The sequence below is a fragment of the Lithobates pipiens genome, unplaced genomic scaffold, assembly GCF_037356315.1.
Source record: "Lithobates pipiens isolate NorthernLeopardFrog02 unplaced genomic scaffold, aLitPip1_a1.2 Scaffold_23, whole genome shotgun sequence".
Classification (NCBI taxonomy): Eukaryota; Metazoa; Chordata; class Amphibia; order Anura; family Ranidae; genus Lithobates; species Lithobates pipiens.
In genome coordinates, this window is record NW_027507785.1 from 161032136 (window position 1) to 161052405 (window position 20270).

General features: G+C 40.4%; 1 protein-coding gene across 2 annotated transcripts in view; it reads right to left on the minus strand.

The window, feature by feature from the left end:
* Nucleotides 1-16417: 16417 nt before the first annotated feature.
* FAM234B (family with sequence similarity 234 member B) overlaps nt 16418-20270 on the minus strand; it is a 178789-nt gene continuing 174936 nt past the window's right edge. For both annotated transcript variants that reach the window (XM_077452516.1, XM_077452515.1), the window contains exon 13: nt 16418-19225. In XM_077452516.1, the coding sequence (XP_077308642.1) occupies nt 19217-19225 (9 nt within the window). In that variant the 3' untranslated portion in view covers nt 16418-19216. The remainder of the gene's footprint in view (nt 19226-20270) is intronic.

The window sequence follows — 20270 nt, forward strand, 5'->3', positions numbered from 1 at the left end:
GGATTGTATCGAGGCACTGATTTGGGGGAAGGGTACAGCACGGAAGGTTCCAATGAGCACAGCGGCCTCCATCATATATAAATTGAAGAAGTTTGGAACCACCAGGACTCCTAGAGTGGGCCACCCGCCCAAAATGGGCGATCGGGGGAGAAAGGCGTTCGTTGGGGAAGTTGACCAAGAACTCGATGGTCACACTAACAGAGCTCCAGCATTTCGTTGTGGAGAGAGGAGAAACTTCCAGAAGAACAACCATCTCTGTAGAACTCCATCAATCAGGCCTTTATGGTAGAGTGGCCAGACAGAAGCCACTCCTCAGTAAAAAGGCACATGGCAGCCCACCTGGAGTTTGCCAAAAGGCACCTAGAGGACTCTCAGACCATGAGAAACAAAATTCTCTGGTCTGATGAAACAAAGATTGAACTCTTTGGTCTGAATGGCAAGTGTTATGTCTGGAGGAAACCAGGCACTGCTCATCACCTGGCCAATACCATTTCTACCGTAAAGCATGGTGGTGGCAGCAACATGCTCTGTGGAGGTTTTTTAGTGACAGGAACTGGGAGACTAGTCAGGATCTAGGGAAAGATGAATGCAGCAATGTACAGAGACAGCCTTGATGAAAACCTGCTCCAGAGCACTCTGGACCTAGGGCAAGGGTTCATCTTCCAACAGGATAACCACTCCAAGCACACAGCCAAGGCTTGTAGCATCATACACAGAAAGACTTGGAGTTGTAATTGGTGCCAAAGGTGCTTCAACAAAGTATTGAGCAAAGGCTGTGAATACTTACGTATATGTGATTTTTTTTCCCCCCCTTTTTTTATTTTTAATATATTTGCAAACATTTCAAACAAACTTCTTTCACGTTGTCAATATGGGGTATTTGTAGAATTTTGAGGAAAATAATTCATTTAATCCACTTTGGAATAAGGCTGTAACATAAAATTTGGAAAACGTGAAGTGCTGTGAATACTTTCCGGATGCATTGTATGCGCCAAATACTACCCCACTACAAACATCCTCCAAAAACACAGTTTAATAAAAAACTATAACATAATGGTATTAATTCATCTGATAAGGGACTTTAGGAAAAATGGCTGATTAAGTTACATACATACACACATATAAAATTGCATACTTACATGGCAACCTTCCAATAGCTCCCATTATGTATTAAATGCAAAAACAGAAATGCAACAATTTGCAGCTTACCAGTCCTTAGATGTAGTGATTGTAACACAAGTACCCTTGCCATGTTGTCTAAATTACTAGTCACAGCTATCCACCATGTAATTAAGAAGGCAGGCATGTTTGAAGTTCAGTCTGTGGGACAACCATGGCTCCTTCCATAGATACAGTGGAGAAATGTGAAGAAAACAAATGCAGCCACCACATCTAAGAACACGTGAGCTGCAATATAGTACATTTTTGGTTTGGAGTTTGGATACGCTTTAATATTGTGCAAGCAAAACAATAGTATGATTAGGGCCAGAAGCTTTTTTTTCAGACTGCACCCACTGGTAACTGAAATCAAGGATGATACATCATATTTTTGATCTACAAACACAGAAAAAAAAAACAGAAAAAGAAAAAACACATGCACTGCCTCAATGCAAGTGTTACTATAAATAGATGTGTAATCAAATATGTAAAAGAGTTAATATATTTTAATTGTATGTCATACTTTTTTTTTTTATTCTCTTCATTATAAAATATATATATTAGGGTACAAAACGGTCATTGGGGCATACCCGGCTAATAATTGTACATAACCACATGCCTAAGGGAGAACAACTCACTACTTAACCTAAAACATTAAAATACGCATTGCTTGAACTTGCATCCATTTGGATATCTTTGAGGACTGTTAGTTCCTAGGACAAATCTCCCTCCCTCTTGTACACCGAAACATGTTGCCATAGGGACAGCAGTTGTTAGCACCATCATATTGGAACCGAGACACATCATAGCAATTTTTTTCCTGAGTACGAACCTCTGCTCAACTTGAATCAAAGTAGATAATCATGAAACTGGAGGAATCTAGCCTTCCGATTCAGGATCATCCACCATGGAGTCTGTCCACAGGTGCCAAACCTTTCCATATTTCTTGGGGTGACCCCGGGATAAGTAGGTTGCCATGGAATTAACTAGTTGCTTCCAAAAGGAAAATGTGGGGGGCATATCTGACTCCCACTTAAGTACTATTGCCTTCCTAGCGTAAAAGAGAATACCCAATAAAGTTTTGCTCTGGCAAAAGCTAACGAGTGGACCAGCCCAAGTAGGCATACACCAATTGTCAAGGGGATAGGTATGGTAGTCAATTGAGAGATAAATTGGAGTCACCTCCCGCCAACATTCTTGAATCTGTGGGCATTTCCAAAGCCTGTGCGTGCAAAGCCTGCAGGATCACCAGAAAATCAAAAACTGGATGATGAGGTAGGATTATATATGGTGCAGCTGCTGTGGCGTATAATAAATCTTATGCGATATTTTAAATTGAATTCATTTATCTCTGGTCGCAATTAATGGTTGAAATGGGTAGTCCCACGTCTTCCCAGGCTTCAAGGTGTACAGTTCCTCCTCTTCCGCATGCAACAGATCCCGCAGGCCATCCAGGCCAACCTGTATAGAAGGCAACAATGTCTTTTATATGAGGATAATGGTTTAATAGGTCATCATCCCTCAGGAGAACCCCCAGTTCATCCTGCTTCAGCTGGAACAAAAGGGACTTAAATTGCGATTCATAGACATGGGAGTGGCAGGAAAATAAAAAGTTAGAGAGTTGCAATCTATTTTCAACCTGTCAATTGTAAACAGGGCAGACCCATCATGAATATCAGCCAAAGACTTGATTCCTTTAGTGGCCCACAGACTGGGGTAGCCAACAATTGGAATTCTGACAGGTGTGGATTAAACCAGAGTGGGATACTTGTGGGAATAACGGCTTTCATGAGATTGGGCTTAAGCACAGTAATCAACCAAGCGTTAATAACTAATCATTAATGGCCAGAGTTAAGGGTGGATATGGGGTTTACGATACTCTAAAGAGGAGATTATGAAGGGCCTCATAGGATCCCGTATGTGCTGCTTTTAGAACTATGGAGGCATTGGTATAATCAGAAATGAGCCAATTACGGACATGTGTGATCATAGCTGCTCAGTAATATGCATAGAAATCTGGACAGGCCAGGCCCCCCTTTGTCCAAGGTCTATGTAGGGTCTTTTTACTAAATCAGGCTGGGTGAGATTGCTACAGGAATGAAGCTATGAGCGAGTCCACCTGATTAAAGAAAATCTTTGGGATCCAAACCAGAGAGTGTCTTAGCTTCTACACAGAACTGGAAGAATTTTCATTTTTAGTAGATTCATTTTCTCTACAAGGGATAATGGAAGATTTGACCAAGCCTTCAACTTTTGCTTACACCACTGTAGCGTTGGGGACAGATTAAGTTTGTGAAAATCCTGGACATTAGATGAGATGATGATCCCTAGGTATTTGGTGGTGGTCACCCATTGTAACAGGGAATTGGGGTCTACCAATGCCCTCGCCCCTGGATCTCTTGGCAAGATAACCGATTTGCCTCAGTTGGTATGGAGGTCTGAGAGAGCCACGAAGTAGTCCAATATCCACGACACTCCTGCCAGTGAGTTGCTGTGATCTTGCAGGAAAAGAATCAGGTCGTCGGAATAGAGTGCTAGTTTTTCTACAATGGAACCCATGCGGATCACAGATATACACTTGATCTCCATAGGGCCTAGACCAATGGCTCCATGACCAGAGGGAACGCGCCAGAGGAAAGAGGGCACCCTGCCTCATCCCCCTTTTGACTGGGAAAGGAGGAGATGAAGTTTTCAGTTTAGCTTAATCTCGGCCATAGGAGCCTTGTAGAGTAAGCCAATCCATTTCCTAATTACAGGACAAAATCCAAAAAGTTCCATGACCTGCATCACATAATTCCAACGGACTGTATCGAAAGCCTTCTCTATATCGAGGGCTACATGGACTCTCGAGACAGTCTTGTCAGGTGAAAGTTGGAGGTGTGTGAAGGCCCACTGGATATTAAATATCTGTGGATTTACCCAGCATAAAGCCTGTTTGATCGATATTATTAAGATAGAAATAGGTGAACAAAGTGAGCTGCGCTAAAAACAAAAAAATGTTTTTCTTTCTAAAAACTAATCACAAAAAAACACATCAATAGTCATGAGAAAAAAATAGTAATTTCTGGTGACAAAAATAGATGCAAATAATTAGATTAATTAAATTAACCAATTAATTAAATGCAAATAATTAAATTATATAAGTGAATAATATCTTTTCATCGTATAAGTGAAAAAAGTGTTTTTAAATCAGAACCAATAATGAAATTAGCATAAATTGTATACCCCTTATATATAAATCATATACATTAGAAAAGATAAACCTACACACCAATAAATTAATTGTAGTGAATAAGCAAAGAAAAAAAATTAACAAAAAATATGCATTGAATAAAAAAGAAGAAAAAAAACAGAAAAAATTGTCCAAAGAATAGTGTTGGTTCTTCAAAGGTGATATTATGGAGTAGACACCCACAGATTCCTGTGTGAAAAACAATCCAAACAATCCTCCACCAGTGAGAAGAGGGGCCGCTTACCAGAGTTATAGATCTTAGTGTCAATGAGATCAACAGAGCAACAGCACAGAAGTTATGGATGAACCATCACAGGCACCACACAGCTTTTATCTCCAATACGAAGCCTCCAGACAGGGAACGAGGGTATCGTGGATCATACAAAAAATCAAAAGGCACTCGCATAGCGTAAAACCACTTACTTTAATGGAATAAAATATAAAATATTACACTCACATGTGCATAGAAGAAAACGATCGTATAAATAAAACGAGCCGGCCGGGACTCGTGTGCCGCCCGCACTTCCTAGTTGGGCGTAGAACGCGGAGACGTCAGAACGCCTATCTCCCTACGCGCATTTCGTCTCGAACGGACGTGTTCATGGGATGCGGGACGGCCTTCTGACGCACCGCCTATATACCAAATCATAAACAAAACAGCCTCGGTCTGAGCTCCATGTTGTCTCCCAATCCACCATATTAAGTGAGGGAAAGAGGACAAAAATACCAATATCATCACCTAATCTGCCATTTTGCATGAGGGAAAAAGAATAAAAATTGCCCTACTACCACATAAAGCCAGACCTCTGCCCATAACCATCAGAGTTACCTGGGAATCATAAATTAAAAACAAAAAAAATCATAAAAAATACATTAAATATGAAAAACTTTTTATAAGAAACTTTTCATAAGGAAAAAGGGCTTGTCTCTTATCAGAGGGGATCCCCTCCTCCCCTCCCCTTTTCTCCGGACAAACATCCCACAGACCCATATCCATGTGTCCAAAGAGAGGAAAAAAAGGGGAGGGAAAAAAAAGGGAAAAATAGGAGGGAGGGGAAAAAAGGGAAGGGGGAAAAAGAAAAAAAAGGGGGGGGGAGACCACCCCCCAAAAAATTAAATTTTAGTAAAAAATAGTATTAATTAAAATAATATTTAATAAAAAAATATATATACAAAATAATATTAAATGTGAATCAACACAGGCAAAACAATCCGAATAGATAGGCAAAGGGGCTTATATGGCAAAGATATATAATATTTTATATATCTGAATATTAATACATTAGTTATATAGTTAAAATATGCCAACACCATAGAAAAAATATATGATGATACCCCAGGTAAAAAGCAAAAACAAAAAACGATAAAAACAAAAATCCCTTAGCGAGGACTCATGGAACTCACACCAAGTTTACAATCCAAGAAAAAACAGGGAGCCTAAATTATATAAGCTATTCAAACCAGTTATATGTTGTTCAAACATTGTCAATGAACGCATTTACGTCTACTTCAATGTTAAGGCCATGAGGGGTATAACTTTTTAATTTATGTATCCACATCATTTCAAGCTTTGAGATACTTCTCACCAAATGGGTTCCCCTCCAATGGGGGTTGAACTTATCAATTCCCCAAAAAAATGTGTTGGTACCAAAAGGTAATGTTTGGAGACCGAATGTTGGGTGTACCCCCTACGGATATTCCCAATGTGTTCATTCAAACGCACATGTAGGGCACGTTTGGTCCACCCTACATACTGGAGGCCACAAGGGCACTCCAGCATGTAGACCACCGCCTCCGAACAACAGGTAATGACTTGGAAGTAACAGTAGATCTAAAAGTGGTACTTCTCCTGGACCGACAGCCATTTATGTTACATACCGGGCACTTCCTGCATTGATAATACCCAGTGAGGTTTGAGAAGAAATGCGGGCGGTTAGTGGGTGGGTCCAAGGCATTAGGAGCCACCCTATCCCTCAAAGATGTCACACCTCTATAAACTACTTGAGGTCTATCAGGAAAAATGGTTCCCAATATTGAGTCATTCCTAAGTATGTGCCAGTGCTTTTTAAGTATATGTTTAATCCTAGTGTGTTGACAAGAATAATTGGTAATGAAGGGGTGGCGAAAATTGTTTTGACGACCCCCTTCACGTTCCTTTAATAGCTCAGATCTTTCAATATGGCTGATCTCATCTACCAAACATGTCAAGGGTTCAGACGGATAACCTTTATCAATGAACCTCTGGGTAAGAACACGGGCCTGTTGTATAAAAACATCCTGTTCTGTACAGTTGCGTCTCAACCTCAAAAGTTGGCTTCTAGGTACTGATTTAAGCCAGGCTGGGTGGTGGCAGCTAGCGGTAGGTATAAAGGAGTTCCTATCGGTGGCTTTAAAGAAAGTGTATGTAATAAAACTCTCTCCTTTAATCGCAATAGTAAGATCTAAGAAATTAATCTTAGTAGGACTAGCTTCATAAGTCAGGTGTATACCCCTGGTGTTAGAGTTAAGCTCACTCATAAACAGGGAAAGGTCTGATTCACTACCATCCCATAGGAGGAGGATGTCGTCTATGTACCTAGCCCAAAAGGTCAGCTGTGGCCTGACCTGGGCATAGACAACATCCTCCTCCCATCTCGCCATAAAGAGGTTCGCCAAACTGGGGGCATATTTGGCCCCCATGGCTACCCCCTTGATCTGGCGGAAAAAGTCCCCTCCAAACCAGAAAAAATTATGCGTAGCCGCATACTCTAAGAGTCTCATGATGAAATCAATTTGTTCTGGAGGGAGATCAGAAAACCTCTCCAGGGAATCTAAAACGGCTTCTAAACCCATATTTTGGGGTATGCTCGTGTATAATGACGCAACGTCTGCAGTTACCAGCAGGGTCCCTTGTTTGGGATGATGTCCCTCGAGGAGATTGATAATATGTCTCATGTCTTTAATGAATGATGGCATTCGACGCACTAAAGGTTGTAAAAAGAAATCTATGTACCTACCCACCCGGGAAGTAATGGAATCAATCCCACTAATAATGGGTCGTCCCGGGGGGCAGGTAAGACTCTTATGAACCTTAGGTAGGTAATAGATTATAGGGATTCTGGGAGTTTTTGGAACAAGGAAGGACCTCTCTTTCTTATTCAAGATTCCCTGATCGAATCCCTCTGCAACAAGAGACTCCAGAGTTCTTTTATATTGTGCATTCGGATTAGAAGGTAGGGAGATATAGGTAGCCCTATCCCCTAAAATGCGATTCATCTCGCCTATATAGTCATCCTTATTCAAGATGACTATACCCCCCCCCCCCCTTGTCTGCTGGGCGGATGACAACATTTTTATTATTACAGAGGGATTCAATGCCAGCATCGATCACCTCTTTATTTTTGACTTTTTTAATGCGTAAGTCTTCAAGATCTTTGAGGGCCAGATCGCGAAAGACTTTTAGAGAGGGACACAAATGCCCAGGTGGGTTGAAAAGTGATGCATTAGAAAGTCCCAAGTGACAATAATCACCAGAGGCATTCCTAAGAAAATTAATGGGATTTGAAGCTACATATCTTTGAATGTTAAGCTTCCTTACATACTTATGAATATCCATGTATGTTTGGAATTTATTCATATTCTTGGCTGGAGCGAACTTAAGGCCCTTATCCAGGACACTTAGTTCGCAGTCGTTAAGAGTGGCCGAACTAAGGTTAAAAATACCCGCACCGATTACGTTCTTAATCTTTTTGGGCTGAGTGCGCCTCCCCCCTCTAGTTCCTCTCTTAGTTCGACCACTCTTTTGATGCCCTGGTTTGGCCTGGGAAAACCCCAACTAGTATGGCCTGGGTTGGCGCCCAAGTTGCCATTGCTAGAGTCTCCCTGGGTTTCAACATAGGGACCCATATTATTGGGCCTCAAGTTTGCCATACCATCCGTAGACATATAGTTTCTTTCTAGTGGAAACACAGAATTCTGTAAAGGCAAGAAACTGTTTTGTGTAGGAATATTAAATTGAGATTGATAATCAACATCATAATGTACCACTTGGCTGTTATTATAAGCTGCTGGTGGGTTGGGTTTTGAATATTGAGAAGGAAGGGGTAATTGGTTGTAAGCAGGAGATGGGAAGTAACCCTGTTTGCAAGTGGTCTCTCCCGTCTCCAATTTGGAGGGGGAGCAGCCTGACCATAATAGAGAGAGGGAGCTTGGGCATATGTCTGAGGGGGGAGGGGGGCATTCTGACGTTGCCCACCTCGTCCTCTCCCTCTGTTGTCATGCCCCTGAGGGACAACAGAGGGAGAGGACGAGGTGGGCAACATCAGAATGCCCCCCTCCCCCCTCAGACATATGCCCAAGCTCCCTCTCTCTATTATGGTCAGGCTGCTCCCCCTCCAAATTGGAGACAGGAGAGACCACTTGCACCCCCCCCCTGGATGGATGGGAGGCCCTAATTCCAAACAGGGTTACTTCCCATCTCCTGCTTACAACCAATTACCCCTTCCTTCTCAATATTCAAAACCCAACCCACCAGCAGCTTATAATAACAGCCAAGTGGTACATTATGATGTTGATTATCAATCTCAATTTAATATTCCTACACAAAACAGTTTCTTGCCTTTACAGAATTCTGTGTTTCCACTAGAAAGAAACTATATGTCTACGGATGGTATGGCAAACTTGAGGCCCAATAATATGGGTCCCTATGTTGAAACCCAGGGAGACTCTAGCAATGGCAACTTGGGCGCCAACCCAGGCCATACTAGTTGGGGTTTTCCCAGGCCAAACCAGGGCATCAAAAGAGTGGTCGAACTAAGAGAGGAACTAGAGGGGGGAGGCGCACTCAGCCCAAAAAGATTAAGAACGTAATCGGTGCGGGTATTTTTAACCTTAGTTCGGCCACTCTTAACGACTGCGAACTAAGTGTCCTGGATAAGGGCCTTAAGTTCGCTCCAGCCAAGAATATGAATAAATTCCAAACATACATGGATATTCATAAGTATGTAAGGAAGCTTAACATTCAAAGATATGTAGCTTCAAATCCCATTAATTTTCTTAGGAATGCCTCTGGTGATTATTGTCACTCAGGACTTTCTAATGCATCACTTTTCAACCCACCTGGGCATTTGTGTCCCTCTCTAAAAGTCTTTCGCGATCTGGCCCTCAAAGATCTTGAAGACTTACGCATTAAAAAAGTCAAAAATAAAGAGGTGATCGATGCTGGCATTGAATCCCTCTGTAATAAAAATGTGGTCATCCGCCCAGCAGACAGGGGGGGGGGGGGGTATAGTCATCTTGAATAAGGATGACTATATAGGCGAGATGAATCGCATTTTAGGGGATAGGGCTACCTATATCTCCCTACCTTCTAATCCGAATGCACAATATAAAAGAACTCTGGAGTCTCTTGTTGCAGAGGGATTCGATCAGGGAATCTTGAATAAGAAAGAGAGGGCCTTCCTTGTTCCAAAAACTCCCAGAATCCCTATAATCTATTACCTACCTAAGGTTCATAAGAGTCTTACCTGCCCCCCGGGACGACCCATTATTAGTGGGATTGATTCCATTACTTCCCGGGTGGGTAGGTACATAGATTTCTTTTTACAACCTTTAGTGTGTCGAATGCCATCATTCATTAAAGACACGAGACATATTATCAATCTCCTCGAGGGACATCATTCCAAACAAGGGACCCTGCTGGTAACTGCAGACGTTGCGTCATTATACACGAGCATACCCCAAAATATGGGTTTAGAAGCCGTTTTAGATTCCCTGGAGAGGTTTTCTGATCTCCCTCCAGAACAAATTGATTTCATCATGAGACTCTTAGAGTATGCGGCTACGCATACTTTTTTCTGGTTTGGAGGGGACTTTTTCCGCCAGATCAAGGGGGTAGCCATGGGGGCCAAATATGCCCCCAGTTTGGCGAACCTCTTTATGGCGAGATGGGAGGAGGATGTTGTCTATGCCCAGGTCAGGCCACAGCTGACCTTTTGGGCTAGGTACATAGACGACATCCTCCTCCTATGGGATGGTAGTGAATCAGACCTTTCCCTGTTTATGAGTGAGCTTAACTCTAACACCAGGGGTATACACCTGACTTATGAAGCTAGTCCTACTAAGATTAATTTCTTAGATCTTACTATTGCGATTAAAGGAGAGAGTTTTATTACATACACTTTCTTTAAAGCCACCGATAGGAACTCCTTTATACCTACCGCTAGCTGCCACCACCCAGCCTGGCTTAAATCAGTACCTAGAAGCCAACTTTTGAGGTTGAGACTGTACAGAACAGGATGTTTTTATACAACAGGCCCGTGTTCTTACCCAGAGGTTCATTGATAAAGGTTATCCGTCTGAACCCTTGACATGTTTGGTAGATGAGATCAGCCATATTGAAAGATCTGAGCTATTAAAGGAACGTGAAGGGGGTCGTCAAAACAATTTTTGCCACCCCTTCATTACCAATTATTCTTGTCAACACACTAGGATTAAACATATACTTAAAAAGCACTGGCACATACTTAGGAATGACTCAATATTGGGAACCATTTTGCCTGATAGACCTCAAGTAGTTTATAGAGGTGTGACATCTTTGAGGGATAGGGTGGCTCCTAATGCCTTGGACCCACCCACTAACCGCCCACATTTCTTCTCAAACCTCACTGGGTATTATCAATGCAGGAAGTGCCCGGTATGTAACATAAATGGCTGTCGGTCCAGGAGAAGTACCACTTTTAGATCTACTGTTACTTCCAAGTCATTACCTGTTGTTCGGAGGCGGTGGTCTACATGCTGGAGTGCCCTTGTGGCCTCCAGTATGTAGGGCGGACCAAACGTGCCCTACATGTGCGTTTGAATGAACACATTGGGAATATCCGTAGGGGGTACACCCAACATTCGGTCTCCAAACATTACCTTTTGGTGCATAACAGAGACCCTACCAACACATTTTTTTTGGGAATTGATAAGTTCAACCCCCATTGGAGGGGAACCCATTTGGTGAGAAGTATCTCAAAGCTTGAAATGATGTGGATACATAAATTAAAAAGTTATACCCCTCATGGCCTTAACATTGAAGTAGACGTAAATGCGTTCATTGACAATGCTTGAACAACATATAACTGGTTTGAATAGCTTATATAATTTAGGCTCCCTGTTTTTTCTTGGATTGTAGACTTGGTGTGAGTTCCATGAGTCCTCGCTAAGGGATTTTTGTTTTTATCATTTTTTGTTTTTGCTTTTTACCTGGGGTATCATCATATATTTTTTCTATGGTGTTGGCATATTTTAACTATATAACTAATAATGTATTAATATTCAGATATATAAAATATTATATATCTTTGCCATATAAGCCCCTTTGCCTATCTATTCGGATTGTTTTGCCTGTGTTGATTCACATTTAATATTATTTTGTATATATATTTTTTTATTAAATATTATTTTAATTAATACTATTTTTTACTAAAATTAATTTTTTTTGGGGGTGGTCTCCCCCCCCCCTTTTTTTCCTTTTTCCCCCTTCCCTTTTTTCCCCTCCCTCCCTCCTTTTTTTCCCTTTTTTTCCTCTCTTTGGACACATGTATATGGATATGGGTCTGTGGGATGTTTGTCCGGAGAAAGGGGGAGGGGAGGAGGGGATCCCCTCTGATAAGAGACGAGCCCTTTTTCCTTATGAAAAGTTTCTTATAAAAAGTTTTTCATATTTAATGTATTTTTTATGATTTTTTTTGTTTTTAATTTATGATTCCCAGGTAACTCTGATGGTTATGGGCAGAGGTCTGGCTTTATGTGGTAGTAGGGCAATTTTTATTCCTTTTCCCTCATGCAAAATGGCGGATTAGGTGATGAAATTGGTATTTTTGTCCTCTTTCCCTCACTTAATATGGTGGATTGGGAGACAACATGGAGCTCAGACCGAGGCTGTTTTGTTTATGATTTGGTATATAGGCGGTGCGTCAGAAGGCCGTCCCGCATCCCGTGAACACTTCCGTTCGAGACGAAATGCGCGTAGGGAGATAGGCGTTCTGACGTCTCCGCGTTCTACGCCCAACTAGGAAGTGCGGGCGGCACACGAGTCCCGGCCGGCTCGTTTTATTTATACGATCGTTTTCTTCTATGTACATGTGAGTGTAATATTTTATATTTTATTCCATTAAAGTAAGTGGTTTTACGCTATGCGAGTGCCTTTTGATTTTTTTATATGATCCACGATACCCTCGTTCCCTGTCTGGAGGCTTCGTATTGGAGATAAAAGCTGTGTGGTGCCTGTGACGGTTCATCCATAACTTCTGTGCTGTTGCTCTGTTGATCTCATTGACACTGAGATCTATAACTCTGGTAAGCGGCCCCTCTTCTCACTGGTGGAGGATTGTTTGGATTGTTTTTCACACAGGAATCTGTGGGTGTCTACTCCATAATATCACCTTTGAAGAACCAACACTATTCTTTGGACAATTTTTTCTGTTTTTTTCTTCTTTTTTATTCAATGCATATTTTTTGTTCATTTTTTTTCTTTGCTTATTCACTACAATTAATTTATTGGTGTGTAGGTTTATCTTTTCTAATGTATATGATTTATATATAAGGGGTATACAATTTATGCTAATTTCATTATTGGTTCTGATTTAAAAACACTTTTTTCACTTATACGATGAAAAGATATTATTCACTTATATAATTTAATTATTTGCATTTAATTAATTGGTTAATTTAATTAATCTAATTATTTGCATCTATTTTTGTCACCAGAAATTACAATTTTTTTCTCATGACTATTGATGTGTTTTTTTGTGATTAGTTTTTAGAAAGAAAAATTTTTTTTTTGGTTTTTAGCGCAGCTCACTTTGTTCACCTATTTAGTTTGATATAGGAGTATTACGATTAGGGTTGCTGTTCGTAGGGAATTTATATAATATTATTTTGTGTTTGAATAGCGCGGTTTACTCTTTATACCATGATTAAGATAGAAATGCCTTCATAATTCTGTTAGCTAATACTTTAGTGAGGATCTTGAGATCATAATTCATCAAAGATATAGGCCTATATGAGGAGCAGCAGGTCAACTCCTTTCCTGATTTGGGTAACAGTACAATGTGTACCTGGTATATACTATCAGGCAACCTCCCAGCCTCCAAATAGTGGGCAAATAACTAATGTAATTTAGAAACCAATAAGTCAGTATAGGTCTTATACCACTCCCCTGGTAGGACGTCCGGTTCCAGGGATTTGTTATTAGGAAGAGAGTGAATCGCAGCCTCCATCTCTAAGGGCATCAAAGGTTTGTCCAAGTCCTGGAATTCCCTTAGTATACCCTCTAGGTCAGTGACGTGACCCCCCTCCCCCCATAGCAGACTGAAAGTTTGCCCTTTTTATCTCCTGCCCCAAATTATTTAGCTACCAGCCGTTGGGCATCTGATTGCACTAGGGAGGTATAATGTAGCTTCAGCTCCCTTCTAACCTGAATAATTTTCTGGTGTGGGGGCTACCGCAAAGAATGCCATGGCCCCCCCTCGCTCTGTTCCAATTGAGTGGTCTGTGAGGCAAAAGTCAGACCGCACTGCTTTAATAGGGGATACATTGAGCATGAGCTTTGCCCACCTCACACACCACTCCACCAAGTTGAGTTTTCATTAAACATTCAGTACTCGGATAACTTAGGAGATACCATCTCTTGAAACTTGGGGTTGCCAATCCAATGCAAATCTCCAAAATTCCGGCTCATATGTGTTACCCTACACATCTCAAAAGGGGAATGGTCTGAAAGACCTGCTGGGAGATAGACCACGCAAACGTGGGAAAGGGCAGAGGCAGCCCCGAACATCATATCAATGCGGGAACCCGACCTATGTGTGGCTGAGGTAGGTGAATAAATCTTGTCCTCTGGGCATTTCCACCTCCAAATTTCCAAGTCCAAAAGTGTCTGCCCAAGTGGCCAAGTCTGGAGGGCCTTTTCTAAGGGGATAAGACGTGTCTAGATCACTATCATTGTATGTCCATACTTTGCTGTATGTTTTAGTCAAAGGAAAAATTTCAGTTGCCTTGAAATATATTTCTATAGGCTACATCAATAAACAATGTTTGTAATCGAGATGGACGATGATAATGAATAATTATACAATTACTCTCTAAAGCACAGATCTACAGTCTACAGAGTTTCAGCCTATGCTTAGGCCTCTTAAAGTGTATATTATTCCTCTTCATAATATATGTACTATCTAGTTACATGTAATGACATTAGCTGGGACCTAGCACTTTTTGGAAAACTGAAAAAATAAGCAGCCACAGTGCAATTATGGCATTGCTCCTTTTCTGGACAAAACAGCACAGAATCTTGCTTGCCAGCAATAAAGGAGTATCAACCAACTGTCCCAGCCAGTAAGGTAGCCATGTAGTAAGCCATATAGGTACGTGGTTTATTCAATCTCCTAGCAGTCCTGTCATTCATGATATTCCACCAGTGACATCTTCACCCCTCCCCCTTTTAACCCCTACTTACCTGGTTGCAGGTCCTGCACATTTAGGGGTCTCACTGGCCAGTGGATCCAGCGTAGTCCTTTTTTTCTTCCCCCCTCAGGCTCATGCTAGCTTCTTCTGCGACATCGGTAAGCTGCTGGCTCTTCTGCTGGGTTCAGCCAGCGGCTACCTGAGGACATGCCATCTGCCCTGACCCCCCCCAACTATGTACATCACATATCCCAGGAGGCACAGCGGGCAAAGTGCACGTCATCTATCTAGGTAACATGCATGGGGAGATGGGGTGTGTGAAGATCAGATTTAAGTAACTTGCTGCAAAACTCAGTACCAGACAGGTTTACCAGTCCATTTGTATCTACTGTGATTAAACATTTCAATAGATATTAGGCAAATTCACAAAAGATTAATGTAAAATTTGCCTGCTAAAACTCTACAAATATACCAGCTCATCCCTGATACAGTCTTCAAGTCACACATTACTCATGCAGAGTTCAGTTACATCTTTGAAAGCAATCACAGATTGTTAGGTTTGACAAATTTTCACTAAACTTCTAGCATGATGTCCGTGAGCAGAGCATTTATTTTCTACAATGTGTTTTGATCCTGGTGTGAATTATTACTGCTGAAAAAAAGCAGAAAAGTATCTTCTACAACAGTGTCAACAACTAAACAGGTCATCAGCACCCCCAATCTCACCACAAAAGCAGAACTCTTTAGAACAGATGCAAAAAGCAACATTTATATGTTTTAAACAAACTTGTCCTTAGTCATAGTGACATTTGTGGACTATAAATATATCAACGACTAAATTTAATAAAAAAATAAATAAAAAGTGGAGGGGTGGTCAGTCCTTTCAAGTTAACATCTTTATTTTTATGTTTCTATAAATACATCAACAGTTCAGTACAATAACTAATTTTTACAAACATTTTTCTATTACTACATATACTGTACATATTGTTATGTAAACACAAGTCTAAGGGCCGGTTCACACTGCGAGCCGCGGCGAGGCGTCTCCGACTTCCTCGCCGCGACTTGCAGGGGGGGTCAGGGGCGACTTGCAGAGGACTTCTGCATAGAAGTCAATGCAAGTCGCCCCCGAAGTCGCCCCGAAGTAGTACAGGAACCTTTTTTCTGAGTCGGAGCGACTCGAGTCGCTCCTCTCAGAACGGTTCCATTGTACTCAATGGGGACGACTTGCGGGAGCGAGGCGAGGCGAGCCGTGTCGCCTCGCCTCGCGCCGCAGTGTGAACCGGCCCTTAAAGTGGTTGTAAACCTCAGACATGTAATCCGCTCCTCCCAATCCGCTATCAGATTCCACAGAGCTGTGTGCTATAGCTGTGCAGTGTGTGATTAGATCTTCGCCCCTCTTGTCTGCTGAGAGATGCTGTGTAGAATGCAGGTTTTAGAAAACTGTACAGAAGTGCTGCAGATAAGCAGCTACAACTTATGAGTTGCATCTCTGTGTATCACCTGAGACTTATCACTTCACTGTATGTAAGAGTTTACAACCACTTTAACAACTGTAAGTAGAAGAATACAGAAAACAAATTTTATCTCTCTATTAACTTACTGTACATGTTCTTTTTTATTTTATTTTAGACCCTACAATAATTTATCTCCTGGGAGACTATATTTCCACTAATCCACAGAGAAGGGTATTTTCCATTTACATTCTGGGAATAATAAGCAGTCATTATGCATACAATTAAATCTCTGACATACAAACCACACCAGCATAAAAAGCAATTGACCACATAATCCTAATAAAAGTTAAAAAAAATTATAAATTTCTGTGACAAACACTGTTTATGTGTTTCCCATACTTCGACCAGTCATACATGTGTAGATGAATTTAAAACAATAAGGACACTTGAATGGCTAGCGTTCCTTCTCGTTACAAAAACTGGACAGATTTGATTTAGAATAGAAAAAAAAAATTTGCTTCCCCATCCATACCAATAGGAGCATTCCTTCCTTTCACTCAATAAGGCATGATAATGCAATAGTGGATGTAGGTACAGGGACAGCACAGCTCCCGCTGAATCCCAAAGATCCTAAATTCAAACAGCCACAGACAATCTGCATATCTGGTGCAGGACATCACATTTTCATATTACTAATTATCTGTGCTATTAGTGGGTATAAAATATTTAAGTTCAAACCAAAATACATAAAGTAGAACTATAGGCAAACCCCTTTTTTCCCCCATTTTGGATAGAGTAATGGAGGGTTATAACCCCTTTCAGATTTTTTTTCACCATCTGTGTCCTTTTGTGGAGATGTCCTTTTACTTCCTCTCCCATAGCCAATCAGGAAGTGAGAGAAAATCCCTGTAAATTAAGGGATTTCCTTGGGGATCCCCAGGTCTCCGGAGCCAGTGTCCCCCTTGGAAGATTTCCCCGCTATTACTTTTATGGGGACAACCCAAAATGTGGGATTTTCTTCAATAATACTGGTAAACTGGACAAATGGAGAGAGTAAAAAAAAAGTTTTGCCTTTAGGTCTAATTACCGACCACCTAACGTACATATACTGTGACATGTTGGCTCTAATATGTGAAATTACATACCTATATGCCATTTCGTGCAATAGCCACTTGGACAGAGGGGGGCCCACCCATGATCGTTCCTGAGAGAGGCAGAACGGTGTTCTGCCTATGTAAACAAGGCATATCACCGTTCTAAGAGGGGAGAAGATAGAGATCTTGTATTCCTGCTAAGCAGGTACACGGATCTCTGTCTTCCACCAGTCAGACCAATCCCCACACGGTTAGCATGCACCCCCTAGGGACACATTTAACCCTTTGATCACCCCTGATGTCAACCCCCTTCCCTGCCAGTGTCATTAGTACAATAACAGTGCATATTTTTCGCTGATCGCTGCCATTACTAGTAAAAAATAAATAAAAAATGCCATAAAAATATCCCATAGTTTGTAGACATAACTTCTGCGCAAACCAGCTAAAATATATCCTTATTGGGATTTTAACCAAAAATATGTAGCAGAAAACATATTTGCCTAAATTGATGAAGAAATTAGATTTTTATGATTTTTTTTATTGGATGAGTTTTGTAGCAGAAAGTAAAAAGTATTGTTTTTCAAAATTGTCACTTTTTTTGTTTATAGCGCAAAAAATAAAACCAGCAGCGGTGATCAAATACCACCAAAACAAAGCTCTATTTGTGGGAAGAAAATGATATCAATTTTATTTGGGTACAGCATTGCACGGCCGTGCAATTGTCAGTTAAAATAACGCATATACACATACTGTATGTATGTGTATGTATTCAGTTACCCCATAATTTAACCATTACGTGTAGATGACATTTAAAATTGCCACATCCATATGTCTGGACACTTACTAATATTGGGAAAAAAAAGAATTCACATACTACAAGCCACTAGCTTTGTGCTTGACTGAGTTGGGATCAGCTCTTTAGTATCAAGAGAGAACAAATGATGCAACTTTTCCAGGCATTGCTTTCCACATAATATTTTGCATAAACATGTGTTCATGAATGTACATATATTAAAATATATGTACTCACATAAGTGTTCTGGTTACTTTGTTTCTTTTTTTAAGCCTATGAAAGATTTTAAGAAACACTAACATTTCACCCGTCTTACATACTAAACAAAAAATGCATTTTTCTGTTCGGCTGTTTGGCATCACAGATTTCCTTCTTTTGCAGCCTAAGCAAGACACGTATAGGACATGTAGGACACGTATACTAGTAAAGGCTATAGCATTTTAACACCCTAATCCATGATCTACTTTTTCCAATTTCTGACAATTGTGCTAAACACACATAGCACGGTAGCATTTTAACAAAACTGCAGTTAAAATTTACTATTCAGTATTCACAGTTTATAGTAAAAGTAAAAACTATTCTACAAAGCAGCATAAAGAACAACATTAGTCTGCCATGTACAGTAATCTCACCAGCTTTCACTTGAATAGAGATAGCTCAGAGAAATACGATCATTACTAAACTTTCACATTTCTTTCTGGCTTACTAAATAAGCCCAATGATGTCAACACTGATGTCATAATACCAAATAATACAAGATTACCCCAACAAGCTTACTATCATTAAAGAGGAGTTTGGTATTTTCAGTACAGAGTTTTGTAATTTGTTGCCACTTTCAAATGGCTAGAACTATGCTTGGTGTGATGGTACTAGTATACAAGACAACATAAAATTGGGCAGTATTACAATCATCCCCCTCATTGTGAGTTTTGAGACAATTCCTAAGAACAAAGCTGATTTTAGGACTTTACATATGATATGTAGTAGGGAAACATGTTGACTGCCATTCAGCAAATAGGTTTTTCCTAGTCTTGATTGTCTTGCTCCTTCAAAATTACAAGAGCTGCAAAAAAAAAAAAAAAAATACAGCATAAAAACAAAAATAAACATGTTTACAATATTACTAACGCACATAAATTTAAGTATAGTGTACTGCACAATTAGAAAAATGGTAGTAGACAAAAATATTTATGCCAGAGAAAGCTAGTTAACTAGCCATTTCAGAAGGAATTTAACAACAGCAAGCTATACATTGGAGCCGCTATAGGTTTCCTTAAAATAAATGTAAAGATTATACTTCTCTGCTAAAATAGGTGAACATGTATTCTTTATAACCACCATGTAAAATGTCTGCACTTAAAAAATACTTAAGCATATATATTGTCGTATTCATTCTTCCAATGCTTATCTTGCTTTAGCAAGTTTAGTGGCTTCATAGTTAATCAGGTTGAAAAAAGACACAAGTCTATCTAGTTCAACCAATAAAAAAAAAAAAAAATATACATTCCCATACACACAATCCTATACCCAGTTGATCCAGAGGAAGGAGAAAAACCCCAGCAAAGCAGGATCCCATTTGCTACAGCAGGGTAAAAAAATATTTCCTGTTCCCCAAGAGGCAATCAGATTCCCTGGATAAATTTTACCTATAAATGTCAGTACCCAGTTATACTATGTACATTTAGGAAAGAATCCAGGCCTTTCTTAAAGCAATCCACTGAGCTGGAAAGAACCACCTCTAGAGGGAGTCTATGCCACATTTTCACAGCTCCTACTGTGAAGAAACCTTTCTGTATTTGGAGATTAAATCTCTTTTCCTCTAGGCGTGGAGTCTTGTCCTCTGTAATGACCTTAAAGTGAATAACTTAACACAAAGTTCACTATATGGACCCCTTATGCATTTGTACATGTTGTTTATATCCCCCTTAGGCCTCATGTACACTGCTGCTGGTAAACGGACATTCAGAGGCAGTTGGCTGCTTTTTTTCAGCTGCCCCTGAACTCATCCAGTGTTATCTTATCAGTACATATACACAGGTTTGTTTAATGACGTTTTTAAGCAGTTGAGTTTAGAGGCCTTCTTTTAAAAGCAAAAAAATTCGTTCAGA